At 48.1% G+C, this 23,883-nt stretch overlaps 1 protein-coding gene across 4 annotated transcripts in view; it reads right to left on the reverse strand.

Annotated features, from left to right (window-relative positions):
- Positions 1-23,883, reverse strand: part of LOC119183412 (WW domain-binding protein 2-like) — a 121,555-nt gene that overhangs the window by 35,492 nt on the left and 62,180 nt on the right. For all 4 annotated transcript variants that reach the window (XM_075893897.1, XM_075893896.1, XM_075893893.1 and 1 more), the window contains exon 5: positions 15,338-15,487. In XM_075893897.1, coding sequence (XP_075750012.1) covers positions 15,338-15,487 — 150 coding nt within the window. The remainder of the gene's footprint in view (positions 1-15,337; positions 15,488-23,883) is intronic.

Raw genomic sequence — 23,883 nt, forward strand, 5'->3', positions numbered from 1 at the left:
TCAGAGTATCTAGACCAGGGGTACAGAATTTTAATGAACTTCTACACCTCTGGAAAACTTTTTGGCCATCTGCTGGAGCGCAAAACCCTTGCCTGTGGTACCACCAGGAAAGATCGCCGATGTTTCCCAACTGAGCTGAAGAATGTTGCCTGGGAACGAAGACCTCAGCGTGGAGACATTCGTTGGCTTTGCGATGGCAACATTTTATATATGCAATCGAAAGACCGGCACGCCGTGAACTTGATGAGTACCATTGATACAGTCAACCAATTTGTCCCAGCCACATGAAGGCAGAAGACAGGTGACAGATGGACTTTGATTACCATCAAGAGGCCTCTGTTTGTCCAAGACTACAATGCTGGCATGCTGGGTGTGGATAAATCGGACCAAATAATTGAAACCTACAATGTCTTGATGAAATGCGTGCACTGGTGGAAAACCCTGTTTTTTCATTGCGTAGACATAGCATGTGTCAACAGTATCATCCTCTACCAAGGCCATCGAAAAGAAAACCCAGGAGTCCCAGAGCTAGCCCAAAATGCCCGATTCGACCAGCTTGCTTTTAGAGAGCAGCTAATTCAGCAGATCATGGATTATAATGACATCAATCGAGACCGTGCCCCATATCAAAGTCAAGAGCCGATTCGCCACCAACCCTGGAAAATAGTGAGGTCAAAAAACTGAAAGCTGTGCTATCGCAAGAAGAAAGTAGAGCAGAAAACATATGACAAGGCAGCACATGTGTAGTGCCCCTATGCTTCACGTCCTCCCGCAACTGCTTCTTTGAGTGGCACAGCAGTCGTCACCCCTAGCTTCAAGGGCCATGAAAAATTGAGTTTATTACACACAGAAATGAAACTTTCCAGAATGTGAGCTGACATCATGTGTAACATTTTGTATATTCCAGAATTTCGACTTTGCAGCTTTGCTCAGCTGCATGTGTATGTTTAGTTTAGTTCGGTTTTGTGTGTTTTTTCCTTTGTTAACAAATAATTCAACAAACACTTTTCTACCTATCAGCATGTAGTTATTTTTGTTCGAAAGCTTGATTAAAGGTGTACAATTTGGTATATCACAATGTAAAATGTGTGAAGAGGTTTATTAGCTGTTAAAGGCAGCGACGGGACAGCGTGAAGAACCGTCCAGCGATCGGCACAGCAACGAACCGAAGCACGAGCCGAGAGAGCCGGGCGTTGGCGATGCTGCTTGCTGCTGGCACATCTTCTTCTTCACAATCGCCCCCGCTGAAAAAAGAGCCATCCTGGCGACCTAAGAAGTTTCAGGGAGAGGCTCATGATACGGTTTTAGGCGGGAAACATGGACGATGTCACGTGCACGCCGGCGCATGTCATCCGATCGGGAAACTGGCTCAATTAGGTAATTAACCGGAGAGGTTTTCTCTAAAACGGTGTAAGGCCCCTCGTACCGGGGGACAAGTTTTGATGAGAGTCCCGGAGTTTGGTATGGGATGGCAAGCCACACGAGAGACCCTGGGGCATAGCTGGGATCCGGAAGAGAGGGGCAACGGTTTTCTTTCTGGCGTTGCTGCTCGTCCGAGGTGAACGCACGGGCGAGCTGGCGGCACTCTTCGGCTTGTCGAGCAGCATCGGAAATAGGTGGACATTCTGAAGCATCAGGATGGTAGGGAAGTAGAGTATCAATTGTATGGGAAGGGTCACGTCCATAAAGAAGAAAGAAAGGTGAAAATCCCGTGGTTGTTTGTATTGCAGTATTGTATGCAAATGTCACGTATGGGAGAACACGGTCCCAGTTGCTATGATTAGATGCCACGTACATCGAGAGCATATCACCCAGCGTGCGGTTAAACCGTTCCGTTAGCCCATTAGTCTGCGGGTGGTATGCTGTCGTTTTCCGATGAATGACGTGGCATTCCGAAAGCAGAGCTTCGACGACCTCGGAGAGAAAAGCGCGGCCTCTGTCACTAAGGAGCTCTCGAGGTGCGCCATGTCGAAGGATAAATTGACGTAAAATGAAAGAGGCGACATCCTGAGCGGTAGCGCTCGGTAAAGCGGCTGTTTCGGCGTAGCGTGTTAGATGGTCGACCGCCACTATAATCCACCGATTGCCATCTGATGTCAATGGAAGGGGGCCGTAGAGGTCAACGCCAACACGATCAAAAGGCTTGGCAGGGCACGGAAGTGGCTGCAATTCGCCAGTAGCACGTAGCGGTGTTGATTTGCGTCGCTGGCAGTCAGGACAGCACTGCACAAATTTGCGTACGAAATTGTACATGCCGCGCCAGTAATAGCGATGGCGAAGGCGTTCATATGTTTTGAACACCCCGGCGTGGCCACATTGTGGATCGTCGTGAAGAGAAGCGCATACCTGCGATCGCAAAGTGCGTGGAATGACCAGTAGCCACCGGCGGCCATCAGGAGAGTAGTTGCGTCGATGGAGAAGTTGATCGCGGATGGCAAAATGGAAAGCTTGACGTCGGAGGGATCGAGATACCGGAAGGTTGGGCGTACCGGATAGATATTCGAGAAGAGATGCGATCCACGGGTCACGACGTTGTTCGGTGGCAATTGAGTCAAGATTTAACGATGACAAGTACTGGAGGCACGTGTTTCCGCACGTCGGATCTGGTGGCAAAGGTGAGCGGGACAGGGCGTCAGCGTCAGAGTGTTTGCGTCCACAGCGGTATACGACGCGAATGTCGTACTCCTGGATGCGGAGTGCCCATCGCGCAAGGCGGCCAGAAGGGTCTTTCAGCGTGGAGAGCCAGCAAAGCGCGTGGTGATCAGTTACTAGATCGAACGGGCGGCCGTATAAGTACGGCCGGAACTTTCCAAGCGCCCACACCAGAGCCAAACACTCTTTTTCTGTCACGCTTTAATTAGTTTCGGCTTTCGTCAGAGTGCGGCTAGCGTAGGCTACAACGTATTCTGAATAGCCGGGTTTTCGTTGCGCGAGGACAGCACCTAGCCCGACGCCGCTGGCGTCGGTGTGCACTTCGGTAGGAGCCGTCGGGTCGAAGTGGCGAAGAATAGGTGGCGAGGTGAGCAGACGGCGCAGAGTAGTGAAGGCAACGTCACATGCAGGGGACCAGGAGGAGAGGTTCACGTCACCGCGAAGAAGCTGGGTTAATGGTGACATGATGGATGCGAAATTGCGAACAAAGCGCCGGAAATATGAGCATAGGCCTACAAAACTGCGAAGTTCCTTCATGGTCGTCGGCTTGGGAAATTCTGCGACTGCTCGAAGTTTTGCTGGGTCAGGTAATACGCCGTGCTTCGACACGATGTGGCCTAGGATGACGAGTTCGCGTGCAGCGAAGCGGCATTTTTTCAGGTTAAGCTGCAGGCCAGCGTTGGTCAGACAAGTCAAAACCTGCCTGAGGCGAAGGAGGTGCGTAGGAAAGTCGTGCGAGAAAACCACGACATCGTCGAGGTAGCAGAGGCACATATTCCACTTGAGGCCACGTAGCGTATTATCCATAAGTCGTTCAAACGTGGCGGGCGCGTTACAAAGCCCAAAGGGCATGACGTTAAACTCGTATAGTCCGTCAGGTGTAATAAATGCAGTTTTTTGGCGATCGGCTTCAGCCATTGGAACTTGCCAGTAGCCAGACCGCAAATCCAGCGACGAGAAGAATTCCGCTCCGTGAAGGGTGTCGATGGCGTCATCAATGCGCGGCAAAGGATATACGTCCTTGCGGGTTATCTTATTCAAACGACGATAGTCTACGCAAAATCGGATAGATCCGTCTTTCTTACGCACCAAGACGACAGGAGACGCCCAGGGACTGTGAGATGGTCGAATAACGTCTCTCCGAAGCATATCTTTGACTTGATCGTTGATGACGCGGCGCTCTTCAGTGGAGACACGGTATGGTCTTTGACGCAGTGGCTGGTGTAGGCCGGTGTCAACACGATGCTTGACTTGCGACGTGCGGCCTAGTTGAGGTTGGGACACATCGAAGGAATTCTGGAACTCATGCAGAAGATCAAGCAGGTCGGCATGTTCGGTGGGAGTAAGGGTGTCGGCGATGGCGCTGGAAAACGTATCCTTAGACGACTCCTCGAGGGCCGACAGTGATTTTGGGTGGTCGCAATATTCATCCGGGACATCAACCAAAGACGAAGGGTCGAGATCTTGCACGCGGCCGAGACATTCTCCCGCAAGCAAAGTGACAGTTGTGGAAAGCGGGTTGAGTATGAACATGTTGCTTCTTCCGGCGGCAAGGTCAATCGTTGCGAAAGGCAGCGGCAGAGCTCGACGACTCGTGAAGATATCGGAAGGCATAAAAAAGACTGTAGCGTCAGTGTAGGCGTTGCATGAAATTGGAACAAGTGCGAAGGTTTCAGGCGGAATATCGGTGTCTTCATGCACAAACAACTTCGGCGGCTGATGAAGAGCGTCAAGTAATGGGACATCACAAAAGGGTGAAAACTCAACTTCAGCGCGTGCGCAGTCGATGACGGCATTATGGCGAGATAGGAAGTCCCACCCGAGGATGACATCATGCGAACAGACAGCAAGGACAATAAACTCCACAGTGTAAACAATGCCTTCGATGGACACTCTTGCAGTGCAGGCTGCGAGAGGCGTTACTTGCTGTGCACTTGCGGTGTGGAGTGACAGTCCAGAAAGCGGCGTCGTGACTTTACGTAATACACGGCAGACATTAGCGGCAATAACAGAAACAGCGGCGCCGGTGTCTACAAGGGCGAAAGTAGAATAACCTTCAACAGTTACTGCGACCACGTTAGCAGGAGAGGGGCGAGGGCTTAGACAGTTCGAAAATGGCGCAGTTCTTGCCTCTTGAACTGCGGTGCTTAGTTTTCCTGGTCAGGTCTGGGCCGGCGACGCATGGGGGAGGGCGATCGCCGACGAGGAGAGGGTGCGCGCGGCGTCACGAAGTCGGGGTCGTTAGGAGGGGCATAGCGAGGTGACGAGACTGGCCCGTATTGCGCGAAGGGTTGGCTGCCGGTTTGCGACGATCGGACATAGTCGCCGAACGCCTGAGGTCGACGGCGGCAGTAGCGAGCAACGTGTCCGGGAGTGAAGCAGGCGTAGCAAATCAATCGGTTATCGGGCGTCCTCCAGGGATTGGCGACTGGTGCTGCCGCCCAAGGTGTAGTGTAAGCAGCCGGGTGCACGGGCTGTGAGCGCGTGGTGTAGGGTGGTTGCGGAAGCCTACGCACAGCGTCTGCATATGTGAACGGCGCTGCTACAGGCTGCATCACTTGCGAGCAGGTGACAGGAGGAGCCACAGGCTGCGCTGCATACGTTAAGGGCGCGGCCACAGGCTGCACGGCTGGCGGATAGGCGACAGGAGGGCCTACCGGCTGCGCGGCACGCTGGCAGTGGGCAAGGCTGGATAGAGGCGGCTCGTGGTGCGCAACAGGAACAGCTTGGGCAACCTCTTCCGAAATAGCAGTGCGAAGCGGGGCAGGTAGACGGGTGGTGGTCTCGTGAGTGAAGGGCACTAAAGAAAGTTGGCGGGCGACTTCCTCACGGACGAAGGCTCGAACTTGCTGCAGCAGCGGTGAATTGTCCGGCAGGGTGTCGAAACTGGACAGTGACTCACCACCATGCTGAGGCTGCCGAGTCAGAGTGCATTGCTTCTTTAACTCGTCGTAGCTCTGACACAAGCTGACGACTTCGGAAACTGTGCTCGGATTTCTTGCCAAGAGCATTTGAAATGCGCCGTCGTCGATGCCCTTCAGGATGTTTTTGACCTTGTCAGATTCGGGCATGGTGTCATTCACACGTCGACAAAGGTCGACGACGTCCTCAATATAGCTGGTAAAGGTCTCGCCAGTCTGCTGAGAGCGGACGCGCAAGCGCTGTTCTGCCCTCTGCTTGCGGACAGCCGGCCGACCGAACACTTCGGCACATGACGTCTTGAAGACGCTCCAAGTGGGGATGTTGTGTTTGTGGTTATTAAACCACAATTCGGCGACGCCAGTGAGATAAAATATCACGTGGCCCAGCTTGTCGGCTTCATCCCACTTATTGTTGTCGCTCACCAGTTCGTAGTGCTCGAGCCAGTCTTCGACGTCGGTCCCATCCGCACCGCTGAAGACCTTCGGCTCCCGTAGCGTAGGATGGCCAGGGCAGTTGAACTGGAGCGAAGGCGTCGATGTAGTGGCGTTGGCAGTCATGACAGGTGGTAGCGTGCGGCTTCGCAGCTCCAGGGTGTAGCAACGGGGATTAACAGCACCTTCCACCAAATGTGAAGAGGTTTATTAGCTGTTAAAGGCAGCGACGGGACAGCGTGAAGAACCGTCCAGCGATCGGCACAGCAACGAACCGAAGCACGAGCCGAGAGAGCCGGGCGTTGGCGATGCTGCTTGCTGCTGGCACATCTTCTTCTTCACAAATGCAATAAATGTTACCCAAGAAAAAAAATGTGATCAAGAATGTCGAAAATTGGGCCTTTTTCCGCGACTGCGAAAGAGTTAATGTCACCGACCATCATGCACTAATGCTGGCTGTCGTCATTGAAGAATCCTTCAGGCCGTCTGGGCTGCTGGGCTCTTTGGAGTACCACAACGGGTGCAGTATGCTGACGCAGACGCCCTCTCCCGCTTCCCCCAGCCTGACTACAATACCCCTTGCACAGTATTTTCCTTTGCTGTTTCTGTAATCGATGTTCACATTATCACTACCAAACAGTGCAAGCATCATTGCATCACGTTGCGTATTGACTTGGTGTCTGATCTATTTGCAACACTATTCAGTCCCGCCTCGCGTCGTCAAGCTCACCGTTTAGCCTTATGTGGCAGCCTCCTACTCATGATACCCCGCAGTCTATGGTCAGAAATATGTGAATCCTTCCAGTCTGATCAGCAATGCGCGCATTCTGAAGTGTCGAAAACTTACCACCACATCCGACAACACAAATTCTGGTGAGGGATGTACTACTTCGTACACAAGCTCGTTCACTCCTGCCTCGATTGCCAATTCCGCAGACCATCAACAAACATGTTGCCAGCAGGTATACAACAGTCACCTTGCCCTGACCGTCAGTTTCGGAGGGTGAGTATCGATTTGTATGAACCATTTCCTCTGATGTCGGCTGGTAATTCCCGGACCGTCGTCACCGTAGACCGTCTAACAAGGTAAACTAAAACTGCTGCCTTCTCTGCGGCTACTACGTCATGTTGCCTCCTTCCTGCTCCACCGATTCATACTGTGTCAGGGTCCACCCCAGGAGCTTATAAACTTGACGATGCAGCAGGTAATGCATATCAAGCGTAGCTTCGTCGGTTTTTGCTAGTGGATCGTCACAAATACTTAGGCGCACACGTTGACGAAAGCCTGACAAGTCTTCAGTCAGCTGTGCTGCTTCGTCAGCATGTATTCCCTGTCACAGCTTTGGAATGATTTGATTGGTAGCGCACGATCATGCGATTCAGCTCAAGTGTTTTTCCAGCAATGGCAAACAAAAAAAAAGGCCATGGAATATCAGTAGCGTAACAATCGCGTCATCACATATATTTCAATGTTGCTGACAGCGGCACACGTGAGGTAAACAAAATATGAGGCAGTTACTGCATAGTTACGCTGCCTGTTCCCAACAGTAGTCTTTGGGAATTTGTCGAATACGCACATCACACTCGCGTTGCAGTGTCTTCTGCAATCAACCCTCTGTAACTCGATAGCTATGTTCTCGCTGCTTTGCAAATGTCAGTTTACTGCCATCAACAGCCAGTGTGCCAAAGGCGGTCACAAAGTGGCAAAATAGTGTCTTCGCCATCGGGAGGTTGACTCCATTAAAAAGCACATTTGGGCCTACTTATGTCACAGAAAAGTCATCATCTATCAAACCTGCTTTCCTTGCGTTATCACCGCGGGCCCCGTACTCCTGGGTCAGCTATCAGCATGACAGAGCACTTTGTGTAAGTAAATGGTGAGATTGCAGTTTCCAAGAAAGGAAACAAAAGGAAGCATTAAAATGAGTATTGCTGTGTAGCTGAAAGATGCCCGAGTACTCCTGTTCGCCTTTGTGTGTTGACTGGTAAGAACAAGGGGCAATAAAACCTGGGGTCGTATGAGCCAAAACTTATACTGTGGGAACACGAATAAATTGGCCCCCTAAGGCGCTTTTATAAACTTAGATTCGAGAACAGATGCATTAACTGCTACATTTCACATCATTGGAATGCAGCTGCCACGGCATGAATGAAACGAGCGGCTTTGTACTCACTAGTTATCATGGCAGGTCAAAACACTGTCTTTTTGTAATAAAGTGCAACCACATAAAAAAATGATATGTTGAACCTGCGAATTGAACCCAAGACATCACAGTCACAAGCTCAACTATTTGGTACAGCCATATGCTTCCTAGCAAGTACATGTGGCATTTTTTTGTGCAATAACAGATGTTAGGGATGACAAAAAAGAAAAGCAAGACAGGAGCAAGACAAGATGACTAATGGGGGAGAGGCCAAAAAAAAATCTGGGAGGAGAAGGAAGAACTGCGTGCACGGACGCCATATTGGAGGAGCGCGTGCACAGGGGAAGCTTGGCATAGACGACGGAGAAGACGACAGATGTTCGATGCAGCCTGGGTCTTGCCCCAGGTCTGCAAAGCGTCAGAAACCGCCCGAGTTTGTACAGCGGCGAGCTACCGTCTTCGTGGCTCCGGTCGTCCAGCTGGCGGACGGTGCAGAGCACGACCGGGACCAGTCAGCGTCATGCCGCGGACCATCGCCGCGGACCGTCAACGAGCCCGAGCTCGTGGACAACCATCTGCTTCGTCAACAGTGCACTGGCCACAGGGACCTGGGACGTGCCCGGTATACCTGCCGGCGCCAGTACAACCATTGCATCAAACGACATCCACACACTTCAGAGCGTTTGCAGCGTGTCTTTTTACATCAGCAGGACCAACAAGCCCGGACGCACGCGGTGAGCTACGTTCGGGTGTTTGTGCGACTGATATTCGTCATAAGCGGCCGACACCTCACATCCGGTTCGTCCGAGACACGTAAATCGGCGTGTGTGAATACAAGGACACGTGTACGACATGGCTGCAGCAGAACTTGTTCACTGTTGCGTTTTGGGGAACTGTTTATCAGTACCTTTATTCTTCTCTGTGTAAATATTTATGTCTGCGTGTGTGTGTGCAATGAAGGTTGTGCTGTTGTGCCACACACCCTGTGCCCCGCTTCATGTGTCAATTCCGCTGGCTCAGATGAAACGAACCGGGCGACATTATATCGAGACACAGACTAGCATAACTACCAAAGGTGCTGTTTTCAACAAAATATATAATAAAGTAACATACTACTGGTGAAAAAAATCTCATTTCTGGTTTATTCGGTATTCTATTCACATATGAAGCTATGTACTTATGTTCGTCTCGTTTTAAAAAAAATTGCTATTTGCACACCCCTAGTTATAAACACTGCTGCTCCCTGTTGCTCTTTATACACCCCTGAAGAAGGGTCTGAGCTGGACTCTAAAAAATTGAGATTTTTCATTTTACAGTAAAAATAAGCTATTATTTTATTCGACTACATTAATTGGTTCAACTTTTCATATATTAAAATAAGCTCTGAATATTTATTAAAAATAACTGGCTCTGACTTGAGAGAATTTTCCTGATGAGAATAGTGATCATGCCTAAGTTTGAGCCCTCTGCTAGTACAGTTATTTCATGGTACAATGCTTTCAGACTTTTTTTATCAGTTCTACGAGGTTGTTCTCGATTGCCTTTGACAGTCGACATTCGATTTCTCGGATGCCCGAAATTCCGAACATGCCCGATCTTCCGAACCCATCTGTAGCATCGTCAAGTTGCCCATAGAGTCAATGTACAGTCGAGCCCGACTATATCGAACTCGTATATATCAGATTACCCTGTATATCGAACAATTCCTAAACACGGTAAGTTTACATTGAGAATATATAGCAAAAGTTACTGTTTTATCAAACGAAAATAGCAACGACAACTGATCTATCAAACTCCGGGTGCCTCAAAAGTGCCCTAGCAAGTTGGCTTTCCCTAGCGGTGGCGGGGAAAACTGCCGGCGCCACCCTAGAAAAAGTTGGTTAGACCCAGTTGTGCGCGGGCGAACACCCCCCTCCACAAAATGATCCTGGCCCGCTCGCAGCGCTTACAGCCAATCAGAGGCCATCGTGCTTTCTCTGAGGTGCGGAGGCGGTAGAAGTGAGCGTCATTTTTTCTTTCTTTATGCTTGTGTACCTGCTGCTGCTGATTCAGCATGGTCTGTGGTGTTGTCTGTTGGTGCTCTGTGAACTGTATTAGGGCACTACCATCATGGCTTGCGCAAAGAGGCAAAATTTGCCGTTCGCCGCCAAACTCGAAATTGTCAATCAGGTTGAGCAGGGTGAAGAGAAGTCCGACGTCGCCGCCGCGTACAAAATTCCAAGGAGCACCTTGAGTACTATCCTGAAGAACAAGGCAGACATCAGGGCCATGTCGGACAAAACACCAGGTGCCCGTGTCACCCGACGTGTGCGCGCTGCTGTGTACAAAGATGTTGAATCGGCCATTTACAAGTGGTTTGTGGACGTTCGGTCGCGAAACATCCGGTTTCTGGCCCTATGATCGAGCAGAAAGTCAAGGACCTTGCTTTTCTGCTTGGCAGGAATGATTTCCAAGGCGGTTCAGGCTGGCTTCAGCGGTTCAAAGAATGGCACGACATCGTTGGAAAAGCTGTTACAGGTGAAAGCAGAGCGGCGGACCTGGACAGCGCAGAAAAATGGCTCGAGGAAAACTGGCGAGATATGGCAGCGAGATATAGAGCCCAAGATATCTTCAATGCGGATGAAACCGCTCTATTTTGGCAAATGTTGCCAAACAAGACACTTGCGTGTTGTGGCGACAAGACAAGCGGCGGCAAGGCAAACAAAGCTCGTGTGTCCGTGCTGTTGGCAGCTAATTTAGACGGATCAAAAAAGCTTCGATTTCTGGTTACAGGGAAAAGCACGGCATCGCAATGTTTTCGAAATGCGCTGTCGCTTCCAGTTACCTACCGAGCAAACTCAAAAGTGTGGATGACCGGGGAGCTTTTCAGCACATGGCTATCGTCGTGGAATGATGATTTGGTAGGCAAAAATCACAAGGTGTGCCTGCTCGTGGACAATTGTTCATTGCACCACTTCAGTACGACCTTCAGCAACATCGAGCTACGTTTTTTGCCCCCGAACACTACGTCTGTACTGCAACCACTGGATCAAGGCGTTATACGCGCAATGAAAGCCGGCTATTGGAAGCGCCTGGTGGAGAGGCTGCTGTAGAACCTTCACGTCTTCAGGGAGCCTAAGATCAATTTGCTGGGAGCTATTTCTACATTGAGTAGATCGTGGGCAGATGTCAAGAAGGAGACGATCCAGAACTGCTTTAGGCATGCCGGCTTCCGCATGCCTGGTGATGACACCCCAAATTCTGACAGCACTAAAGCACCGCAGGTGTTTCCGCCGAAGTTTGGAACAAGCTGGCAGAGTTCCCGGGTGCTATCGACGGATCAACATTCGACGAGTTCGTCAGTGCGGACGTTGATGTCCCCATCATGGGCCAATTACAGGATGAGGATTACATTGCAGACGTCGTGCCTACCACGAGCCAAAGCGACAGCAATATGGAAATCGACAACAGCCCATTGCCTACATCCTCCGAAGTGATTAGTGCACTTGCGTTGGTCCGGCGCTATTGCTTGAATGTGGAAGGTTGCGGCCTCAGCTGCTCCAACTCATTGGACAACGTGCAGGCGTGCGTGCTGTCGCAGGCAGCGAAGTCGTTGACACAGAATACAATCCGGGACTATTTTGTTCCACAGTAGGGCACGCAAGTAAGCCACCATATTAATAAAGTACTTTTCTTCTAGTTTGTTATGTGCCTTTGTGTCAAAAACCTATACCGGGCCTATATCGAATTATGCCATATATCGAACTAATAAAAGTTTTTTGGCGAGTTCGATATACCCGGGTTTGACTGTATAAAAAAGTCTGAAAATCCAGACGTTCGAAGCTTTTGCCATCAGATTTTGCGTACTTTTTACCGCTAACCGCAGACTCTATAAGTCACTATCGACACTGCCGTTTCGGTTTTTTCGGGTCCTCAAACCCCTGGCGCCGTGACTGCAGTACTCACGAAACCAAAAATGCCACGATCCAGCGCACGCCAATCCGTTGCCAGCCGTAGCTTAGGCCATATGGTGGTGTGTTCTGTGGTGCTGTGCAGCCTGTGCACTGAAAGCGGGAAAAGCTGCGCTGATGACCTATTGTCTGCCATCGGAATGCTTGCAGACTGGTGGAAAGCGGTTACGCAACAGACCCTCCGGAATTGTTTTCACCATGTGAGCTTTGTACCGGTCGCCGAAACCGCTGTGTCGCCCATAGTGGACAGCATGTGCAGCGAACTTCTACCCGCGAACATTGCCTTCGACGATCTGCTCGTTGCCGGTGTTTCGATTCCAGCTGGGTTAATTTTTAAGGGCTTCGCGAGGCTGACAAAGACGTCAAGCTGTGTGCGGAATTGTTTGATGACGAAATGACTCGTCAAGTTACGGATGACTCTGACACCAAGATCAAAGAGGCAAAGCCTGCACAGCCAGCGAGTTCGAATATGACGTGAGCACTGCCACTGTCATCATAGTACAGCGACAGCATAACATTGTGAAGATAGGTTTTTGCAAAAGGCTTACCTTAAAAAGCAACCGCGATGGGACTCAACAATCTCCACTGTCGTCGCGCACAGACGCGATGGCCAGGTTCGTCGACTCGAAGACACGGCGCAGAGATGACACTCGAGGCAGGTGGACAACAAACAAGAGCTTATTTACCCAAGATACAGCCCAATGCGACATTAAAGGGCTTGCAGGCCGGCAGAAAACTTCACAAGACAGACCGAGTGTATACTCGCCGACAGGCGCTAGGGCTCACACAAAGGGCAGCAGCCGTGCGCGCATATGAGAAGCTGCTTACTAGAGCAGCGCATGTTACTGTTGTGCAGGCCTGTGCGGATCTGTCCGGCGACTGGCAAGTGAAAGCATGCTGCTGGGTGAGGGACTGTCACGGGCAGCCAATAAAGATTGGCGAAGCACCATGACATGTGCTAGCATGACGTAAGTGGGAGACGCGTTATCTGGGCAAGTTCGGACACGCATTGCATGCAGAAAAAACCAACGCAGGGCTCGCAGCAGACAAAAGAGCCTGGCAGTGAAACCACAATGGCCATGTTCCTGGCGCTCAAGCAAGCTGGGGAACGAGGTGCAAAAGGAGAGGGTGCGCTCGATTTCCACAATGTTAGCTTAAATTAAGGCAGACATCACGGGCAAGTGTAACTCTGTGCAAACGAAAATAAGCAACTTTTTTTTTGCGCCTAGGTGTTTACAAATGCTGTACTAATGGGCACGTCAGATTTCTTTTTTTTTTCTTTGCTTCTGCTCTTCTGAGAGCCACCTAAATGATGCATTTGCTGAATTGCAAGAGAACGCTGTACTCTTACCGCGACTCTGTCAGCAAAAAATACCAATTAAAAATGACTTTTTGCTTGCATTCGTTTTTCAAGACTGTTCAATTTCCCGGACCTTTTTGCAGTCCCTTGAGGGTCAAAGAAATCGGACGTCAATTGTATTTATTGTTATTTTTCTCAGGAGTTATACAATCGGTCCCAGATATATCGAATTATTCATTATATCTATACCGTACAGTTGATGAATCTCCTTCAATTTCCCATGTAAATGTACAGAACTATTGCACACAAAAATCAAACACCCGCGGAGCGTAACATCCAATATATCAAGCGCTGTGCTGGAACAAAGTTCAGAAAGTGCATTTATTCTGACGAAGATTGCACATTTTCTGGCTGCGTTTTAACAAGTTTCGTTTCCTCCTTGTGCGCAGGTGACAAAAAGGAGGTGTAATTCGTTGGCAGCACAGTGCTTTTTGTGAGTGCAACGGTGCACAATGCGTTATAGGTTGTAACGCTGGAATGCAGTGTTTTCAAAGGAACCAACTTCCAAGGACACCAAAATCACATGAATGCAAAGTACTGACTTGGCGGCCCTGTCCCAATGTGTGCATCCTATTCCTCGTTTGCTCACGCATTATGGCATGCGGGCCCGAACAGCATAGCCTTCCAGATCTGCAACCTCGTGACGCATTTCTGGCGTTTCTGGTTATGAAATACAGATCTCAGAGGCTACGCCTTTGCTTGCTTTTTTGCTTAGTACTACAAGTTCCCTAGTGTCATCACCATCGCCAAGATATCAATGGTGGGGTACATAATCGTTTTGTTTGTTGTGTGTGGACCGCGTTATCACTTTCACCTTGCGCACTTCAATAGTTCTCACTTCATTACGGCTCAATATTCCATTAGGATTGGAACTAAGCATTACATCTCTCTCGTAGCGATAAAAATGATGACTGGTGCTTGTAACGACGTCAAGCAAGGCGTCGTCGTGCACAGTTTCCTCGTAGGCTTTGGTGACAATTTAGAGTGTGTTCTCTTAGCTGACAATGCCGTACGGTGCCTCAGTGAATTTGGCTACTTATTAGCATTTATAGGCCCAACCTTGGGTAGTAGTACAGAAAGCAACTTTATCAGCACAGATGACAACATCACTGTTTATGACTGCATCGATGCTAATATCATGGCTGATATTGCGGGTGCCGCGGAAGTGGACCCGTGAGGTTGTGAAGCTGCTAGCTCCCCTGCTAAACAAGATTTTACCGCATTACAGAGCCTGCATCGACGCTCACCGCCAATCACCACTGTTGAGGCTGAAGAGGCAGAGACTGCTTATTTTGAAAGCTCCAATGCTTGATTAATGAAGATGACTTTATGAACAAGATAGCGTACAAAAGGCAAGACAAGTCTACAGACTTATTTACACATGAGATGAAGTGCAGTAACTTGCAAAAAGAAGCCATTTTTTAAGCATACTGTAAGCCAATAGCCATTATAACACTTGATATGATTCCCAAAAAGCAGCTTTGATAGCTCCAATGCAATAATATAAGCTTTTATTGTGTTGAATTGTTGATACACTGAGTTATTTCGCAATTCGCTTAGACTTTCGATGTATCCGCGATCGACTGTACATTCATTTTTTTTGCCCTCCTACTTTTGTTAATGCTCGGTAAGTACCTATCCAACTGTACAATGCTGCGTTTTTGCTCTATAGCTTGAATAATTGTACAACTCATCTATGTAAAACAAGTGCAGTGATTGATTTCCATGTATGGTTGCAAATGTCGCCTTTCTGCTGCTGCTGTATGGGTGGCACAGCCCTAGCTCAGGCAATGTTTGCCTTTAGCTGTGCTTCTCGAGAGAATTGCAACACTGTTCAGAATAAATCAATAAAGAAAGGAACAAAGCGTCGCTTCTCACCTGGAGGGGCATCGGGAAACACATCGTAGGGAATGTTGAAGCCATAGTCCACCCCTTGGCTGGGCGTGTACGCAGGCGGAGGGGGGCAGTAGTAAGGGCCCGGGGACGGGAAGTAGGGCGGAGGAGCCATTCCAGCTGCGTGCTGGGACGCTGCAGCGAGTAGGAGTACACACATGAAGCAAGCTCAGGCCCAGCCCTTTTTCCCCCAACAAAGAAACAAACAGTCCTCAGGAGAGTTTCTCTGTCCCTTAACAAGACTTGTCAGTAATGTTGACAAGTACAGACAGAGAAAAGTAGCGCAACATTCATACAAACATGCAAAAAGAGCACACAAACAATGATAGACCCAGACTAACCACCCAGCATTCCCTGCATGTGATCACATATATAAACACACAACATTGTGCAAAAGAAAAAATGGGGCAATAAACCCAACGAATCAAACAGGCAGCTGAAATGACAAAAATACTGTTTCCAGCTGATGATGAGCCTGTGCAATACAATGCTTGAAAAAAGAAAAATTGTGCACACACACACAAAAAAATGGGAGGTCATCAAAGCTCACACCACCATGTGTGCCAGCGCTCTTTTAATGGCACAACGACGAAGCTGATCAGCGGTGATATAGCAGAAGTTCTCTTTAGCAGTGTGGAAACAACAGGGCCCATTAGCCAATAGAAAAGGTGTTTAGCCCCTCCACATGTATACACCCGCACCGAGTCGTTTGTTAAGGGTCCCTCTAGCATCTGCAGGCACACGTTCGGCGAGCCGACTGCAGGGCTGAAAGAAATAGAACACGGTTGCACCCATTGATGCTGGTGCCCTCCATCTTGAGCTTATCAGGTTGTCGTTCTGTGCTTTGCGGCCCGTAACCGAAGCTTGTACTTGCTTTAGATTTATGTCTTGGCGCTTCGGCAGTAATGTGTTCATGACTACAATGTGATATTTTGATTACCTGCAATTAAACTCTTGGTGCATTAGGCTTTGCAGGTGTGGTTAACTCCTTCGTTACCATGCCTATTCAAATCAAACACCGGTTATCAATGCGTTTTATCTTCAATTTTTGCATGCTGAATCTGTTTCTCGTGCACCCAGTTCTTCCTAGTAGTTAATCCAGCCACTAAGCTGTCAGAATGAACTTGAATTAGTCTCTTTAAAAAACATAGTGATTTTTGTAGCGTTAGCTACACTGGCCTCGCTGAGCCAATTTCACGTGGCACCGGCCTGCGCATGCGCAATGATACTCCGCCGCCGCCGCGCGCGGCTCGCCGCCGGTGTGCGCGCAATTCGATGCGCTGCGCAGATGATCAGTGGTGTCACGCACCGGAGCCGGCACCTCCCTCGCACTCGGCCGCGGCCGCGCGCGACTCGCCGCCACCAGTGTGTGCTTTCCAGAGGAGTGCCGTCATAGCCTTGGTAGACATATGGACGCCAACGCGCGCGCCTTCCCTGTGCAGTCGCCATCTGATACTGCGCTGGAGCCACTTGATAGCGCCTCTGACTGGCGTTTGCCACTGTGGTATAGCCATGGAGAAGGAAAGTGCAAATGCTGCTCAACGGTGCAGTAGCGTGGAGAAGCTTAACTCATCGGATCCCGAAGTAGTTGCCCAGCGAAATAAATACACATGTGTCACATAATACGTATACCGTGTGTGTGTCATTGGAACAGCTGTAAGCATAATAATCAGCTAATTCTAGAAAATCAGGAAAGCTTTCCAGAGGAGAGACGTCATGACCTTGACAGACATATTGGCGCCAGCACGGGCGCTGCTATGCTATCACAAAAAGACAATTCCAAATACCGCGTTGGGGCCATAGAGACGGCAGCGTGTTACTTCACTGACCACTGAGCCGTCTTTGTGGCCATAGAGAAGCTACTTGGACGTTGAGCAGAAAATATACATGTGCTGCATAATATGTATGCCGTGTGCGTGTCATTGCAGCAGCAGTAAACACGATAATCAAGCTAATCCTAGACACTCTGGAAAGCTAAAAATAATCAGCTGAACCTTTGGTGACGCTACGTATATCCTAACATAGCTGAGCTAAGCCGCTACCATTTTTTTGACAAACCTTCGCGCAAACCGATCTGCACGTGTTGTAGAATGCACTTAGCTGGTGAACTTGACAGAAGTACGTGCCCCTTGTGGTTATGCTAGAGTAAATCCAAGTTCTGTCATCAAAAGAACCTTTGCAAGTCAAATATCAAATTAAGGTGTCAGCTTCGCAATCTCGTATTATTGAGCAGTAATATTTGTCAGCAATTTATACCAGCTGTTGAATAGAGAGCTGTTGCTTGGAGTCATGGAAAATTTATTCTACAAGAAAAATATTTCCAAAGGTCTGCTGCATGTATAAAGTGTGAAGGTAGCTCTTTTCAGTCAGTTTCCTGTCACTTAGGTTTCGCTTGTATTGTTATATCTGACACAGGACCACATCTATTGCCACTACTATAATGTCATATTGCATGCGTGCACACCTGCGCTGCAATAAAAGGCATGGCGCTTGAAACTGTCTTGCAACTCCACCTGAAGGCATAAGGACGAGCTTTGATCATCTCTTCTTCAGTCTCCATTTTTGCGTTGTTTTTGCGTCCTAAGCACGAGGCTGTGCATGACAGCACGTCAGCTTCAAGTTTCGTGGAGACGATGTCAGTCTGAGACATCCAGAGCTGTTCGTTTTGTTTACGGCCTCAAGTTCTATCCTCCCTCGCAAGTGCTGACCTTCATGCACAATCTTCTAAGTACTCTGGTCCAGAAATTGCTGAGGCGCCATCTACAGAGGTTCTCCTCACCAAAAGAAGGCCACCATTACACATCTTGGCTCTAAATGCAGAGCAGCGTGAAACATTGTGAAACTGTGCACGATATTGTCTTTTTTTTAATACGATGTGCAAATATCCAAAAAAATATGATTTGATGAATATATCAGAACGCCAACCTATGCATAGTGAGGTAGTTCATGGAAAAAGGTGATGCTAGACGAAATAGCCAAGTTCATTGAACATCTGATTCACAGAGTGATTATTAGCATCATGGGCATCCATACTGAAACATGTGCAGGCTCCTATTGAAACAAAGAATGAATAAAATAGTATTTACTGAGAAAAGTGTACAATTCACTTGTGTCTCCCGACCAACCAAGCAGTGCTTAACCGCATAGCATGAGCAACAAAGTAGTACCTTAGTTCAGATTTTTCTTCGTCTATGTGAATAGAAACATTCTGTACAACATTTATTTGTTTATTAGTACTCCAAGGATCCAGAGAGACATTACACGAGGGGTGGGCAAATGAAAACATAATAGATAAAATTAAAAGAAAGCAAAACACGGCACTATTTACAATAACACGCAATATTTACAATAACAGCAGAAATAAAAAACCAGCAGTAGAGCATAATTACAAAGATCAAATAGGTTCACTGCACTGACAAGAGCACAAGAGATCTTAACAAAGGCATTGTTATGATTTGTATCTCTGTCATACGTGCATGCACTTGAATCGTTCATGCAGCAAGTTTTTCGCATAGAAAAAGCGGGCTACCCAAGGCATAAGGCGAGGACATACTGAAATGCAACAAGCCTCACTGTGGCCTCATTGAGGAGGCATGGCCTACTTCTGAATTCAATAAAATGAAGACGGCCATTGTGCCTTATGGACCAATTTCACAAGGAGGCTGCTCCTCCGCAGCGCTATCTAGCCTGCAGTTCTGCGCCGCAGTGTTGGTGTGTGGGGTGGTGTATACAGCATACACGCATTGCTGTTATTCACAGTACACGGTCAAACAGCAATGTTTCATGAGTGTAAAACCACAACATATTCCCACAATGGTGCCAACGATAGACCTGAGGCGAGTACAATTTCAATGCATTCCTTAACCAGCACATGTAAATGCATGGGTAATTGGATAGTATGCTTTGTTATAGAAGCTTGTGGGGTTTCGGGAGTATGCACTAGCGTTAAAATTTTCTGATAAATCTCAAAGTAACGGGTAAAATGTAAAGGGAGACAAGCGAATACATAAGCTACTGTCCAGCTACATTTTCGGCGCGTATTAGCATTCAAAATGACTCTTGTATTTCTCTGCCATGACTCTTTGTGTTTATTGTAACTCTAAAATTCCTAGCAGATCATCTGGTTCAGCTCAGAACCTCACAATACAAAATTTATGGAATGAAGGAAGAAAAATTAAACAATGATGCCTCTGTTAATTTGTGTCATTGTCATAGTCGAAAACTTGTGTCTCATCACTGCGCAGTCTAATAAAACGAATGTACGATGGATGAGCTCAAATTTCCACATAGCAGCACGGTGCAAGTTGACTCCGACCCATAAACCCTAAAAAGCAACTAGTTTTTTGTGTTTTCTTTAATAATCACCACGACGAGGCGACGTGTTCAGTTATTGACCTGGCTTCCATGATTGAGGGTCGGTTACTCACGATACTGAAGCAGCAGCAAAAAAAAAGAAAGTGTGGTTGTCACAAAACTGCCCCAGTTATAGTCGAAAAATTGACAAGTTGAGAAGTGATGTGCCGTTGAAAAAAACACTAGAAACGCTAGAAGCCCGTTCCCAGGCCAAAAAACACTTATGTCATGTGGGCCTCTCTGTCATGCAATTTTGAAAGTGCTCATTCGATAATCTTGAAGCTGCACAAGCTTAGATTTAACTTGTCGCAGTCAATGTAACTCGGGCACTGTTGCATAGAAATAGGGGATGCTGATGCTACAAGAGAAGAATTCTAGGCAAAACATTCTGAGTATGTACTGGCAGCTTTGACATTGCTTCTCTTTGCTATAGATGATGAAGTGTACCAGCACCCCATCAGAATCACAAACTGGTGTAATGAAAAAAACCGCCACAAGGACAGACACCACATATGTACCTATAATAAAATATTTGTCGGAGAAGAAGGCCTGTAAATTAAATAAAGTCATTTGGAAAGAACGCACACCTCACATGTCTCGGCTGCCAGCCTTTCGTGCTTTCGATAGTTGTCATAGCCAAACACAGAGCTGCGGCAGATCTGTTCTCGTCCAATATCTCAATTTTTCGGAAACACAACTGTTTTAGCGCACTAAAAAAAAAGAAGGGGACCAGATTGACCTCTTTTGTATGAAGAACATGGCAATCGCCACGTACCAGCGGTCAAACGGCCAGTGAAGAGAGAGAGACGAAAATGCACTGGTTCGAGGCTACAGTCCTCTAATGAATATGGTCTATACCCGTGGTGTCTATACCCATACAGTCTACACCCATCTAATATAGTCTATACCCATGGTCTATACCCATGAACTGGAAAAAGTGGCATTCTAAGAAGTTGTTCCAGCTTGCTGCGAAAACCACATCACTAAAACAGCAGGAGCCGGGTTGCCAGGCGGAGCATCAAAACGCCTACACAGAATGTGTAGAGGGTGTGATCCGCAGCATCCCGCTGACATGCGGAATGTCAGTCAGATCGGCCAATGCGTCAAAGACTGATTACGCAAACACAATGCGTTGTGGTGTCCGCATTGTGGTGTCCACTCTCTCCTGTCCCTGTCTCTTAGCGCTCAATATGTCGACAATAACAACATTCGCTAATTAAACAACGGGCACTTGGCTTTTGATTGCAGCATGTGTGACACTCCTGAATGTGAAACCTATTCAGATGGTGCCAAGCACTGTGGCAATGTCGTTCTCATTTAACACGTGAGATAATTGAGGCAGTGGAAATTGGGACACTTGACAATAACTGTATGAGCATCCCGTCCATTGCCTTGATGGAAAAAGAAGTTCACTATTTGATCTGCACACATGACCACCAAAAGTGATGTAGACAGATTTTTTTTTTTTTTTCAAATATTGGTTTGCTATCTTTTGTTCACGTGTTTTTTTTTTATATATATACTGCTCCTTTTTGGAAATAAACTCCAGTTCTTCAGCGCTCATCTGTGTTTCTTCCTATCGCTTCCAAAAAAAAACAAGCTAGTGCAATGTAATAAGGCCAGTGTAACCAGACTACAAATCTCTTTGAGCAAAATGGAATACCAAGGAGTTGCTGAGAGAGTGAATTCAACTAACTTTCCAACAAATTTATTAATTTGATCTTGTGTTGAAGGGTCAGCAAACAACCTCGTGGTCCGAAATTTCTACTGGCGCAATAGACATGCACATGTACAATGTGAACAAGCTGCCACAAGAACTTTGTGAATAATTGCTATAACAAGGAATTTGCAGGGCTTAGAGCGACTCCCTTTGGCTGGTTTTGGTTTATTGCTCATCCTCCCCACCACTTTTTCTAGCACCGGAGAGGCGCAGCCCTCTGTCGTGACCACTAAGTCAACGTAACACATCGCCATAGGTGCGAGGAGCGCCCTTAACCTAGCGGTATAGTAGCAAGACGTCTCTTCATCTCTGGGGCTTTTATTCTGGCAACACTGTTTGTACTGGTAGTTTCGGGTTATACAAAGTGGGTAGGACAGGAAAATGAAAATGCGGATTGCATCACCAGAACTGCATTATCAAAGGGCCAGTGTCCCCCATTCTCAGGCCGCTGCTGCGGGCGATGAACCGAGACAAGACTCGGGTAACAACACACCACATTTAATAAGCACCCACACGACACACCTTCTATATACAAATACACAAAAACCAATATTATTACCTTCAAATTCAAACTCAGGCCCACTAAGCTTACACTCCAACCGCGCTACAAGCTAAACCGTCCTAGTCAACGTATGGCATCTCTAGCCTCATAGTTCCACTAAATATTCGGGCCGATCTCACTTGTCTCAATTGATTATCTTGACGGCAGCGTCTTGATTGGTCGTACTCGGTACCAGAAGGGTATCTCGACGATCTCGACGAATGTCGCCATTCTTGCCGCTGGCAATGCCAATGAGACGTCCCCCCCTACGCCACCGATTTCCAAAGAGAGGGAAGACCACTCAACCCCTTGTCTATCCGGTTCCCTCTTGGCTATGTGTCTCAATCACTTCTCACACACAGGGATTCGTGCTGGGGCCGGGAAGTAAGAGACGCTACAACCTGTTTTCTGTTTACTGATTCATTACCGATTCATTTAATTTATTACTAACTGCAAACATTCTATACCCCCGTACATCAACCACTACACAGAATTACAACACATGATTTAGACACTCGCGACATTCGACACAGGGCAGGCACATAAAGAAAGTAGCTGTAACAATAAAAGGGTATGCATATATAAAGAAAACACACTAAGACACAAATGATGAAGTTATCAATGAATAAAACCACGCAATGTCTCAACGCGCCGCTTCCGTTGCTGCAAAGCTCGTCTAAATAGGGTGCATAAAGTTCGTCTCACGAATGGTCCGTGTTGTCAGTCTTCATTGTCTTCGTCGTCTCACTCAGCCATTTCCATCTTCTTTCATAACGTCCCACAATCACTCGCTTCCTCGTTTCCCATCTCTAACTTTCATTCCTCGTCATACCATTCCTGCCTCAGCCATCATCTCATCGACTCTCATCGCTATCTCTTCACATCGTTATCTTCCTTTTCCATTCCATCTCTCTACCATCTCGAGCTCATCGCATTGTATCTCCAACCTCCCTTCGCTTCTTCTCGTAGTCCGTTTCCGTAGGACCCGACTACGCCCTATCGGGGCACCAAACCAATTGCCACTATCGACGCGGCATATTTTCTTGTCAGTTGGAGTGTGTCATCTTCGACGGCTGCCCCCGCGGCCCACATCAGCTGAGAACCCTCTCCCAAGCAAAGCCGAGGAAGTAACAATGTTCAAACTCAAGCCTCAGGGAGAGAGATGGGCGAGCCGTCCGAAGACACTTTTATTACGGGTGAACAATGGTCCCGATGCTTCCGACAAAGTGTGTCGTCTGTAATGGCCAACGTCCAGAGTTTGCATTATTCTGCAAAATTTTAGCGGCCGAACCAATTGTCCAGGTTTCTGGTACTTGATGAGCCGATGTCCAGAGCGAGTCTCGACGTCTCCATGCAGCTCGGTCTCTCCCGCGAAATTCTCCGTAGCCGCCGCTTCTTCGTCATTCAACGCCGCGGGTGGCCATCCGCGCAGAACGCAGTAATGAGCCCTGGAGCCATGGAGGCTGACGGAAAGTCAGGCCGGACCCGGCACAGTTGTGCAGCCGGGTCGCATTCCCCGAACCAACAAAAGGTGCTCTGCTGCTCCCCCATGCCACAAATGTGAAGGGTGCGCGCGGATTATTGCTACCGTACACTGTCGGACTGTCTGTAGACAACAAGGCGCCGCCCGGTCCTCGTGTCTGCGCGGTGGGGCCCGCAAGAACGGTAGAAATAATCCTTCCAGGTACTCCACTCCGCAATGCCTATTTGTTACCCCGAAGGTTTTCTTTTTCTCTTTTTTAATGCGTGGGTTTAAGAAACGAGCATAAACATTTTGAAAGGACCGGGGTTCAGTCCGTGATTGCGGGGACGTCACAATTCCTTCATCTTGCAGAAGAATTTTCCCAGAGGGGAAATTCAAACACGAGAAATGCGGGCGCATAGCCCCTTCGGGTTGCGCAGCGAAATTGAGACATT

Source organism: Rhipicephalus microplus, chromosome 4, assembly GCF_043290135.1.
Source record: "Rhipicephalus microplus isolate Deutch F79 chromosome 4, USDA_Rmic, whole genome shotgun sequence".
NCBI lineage: Eukaryota > Metazoa > Arthropoda > Arachnida > Ixodida > Ixodidae > Rhipicephalus > Rhipicephalus microplus.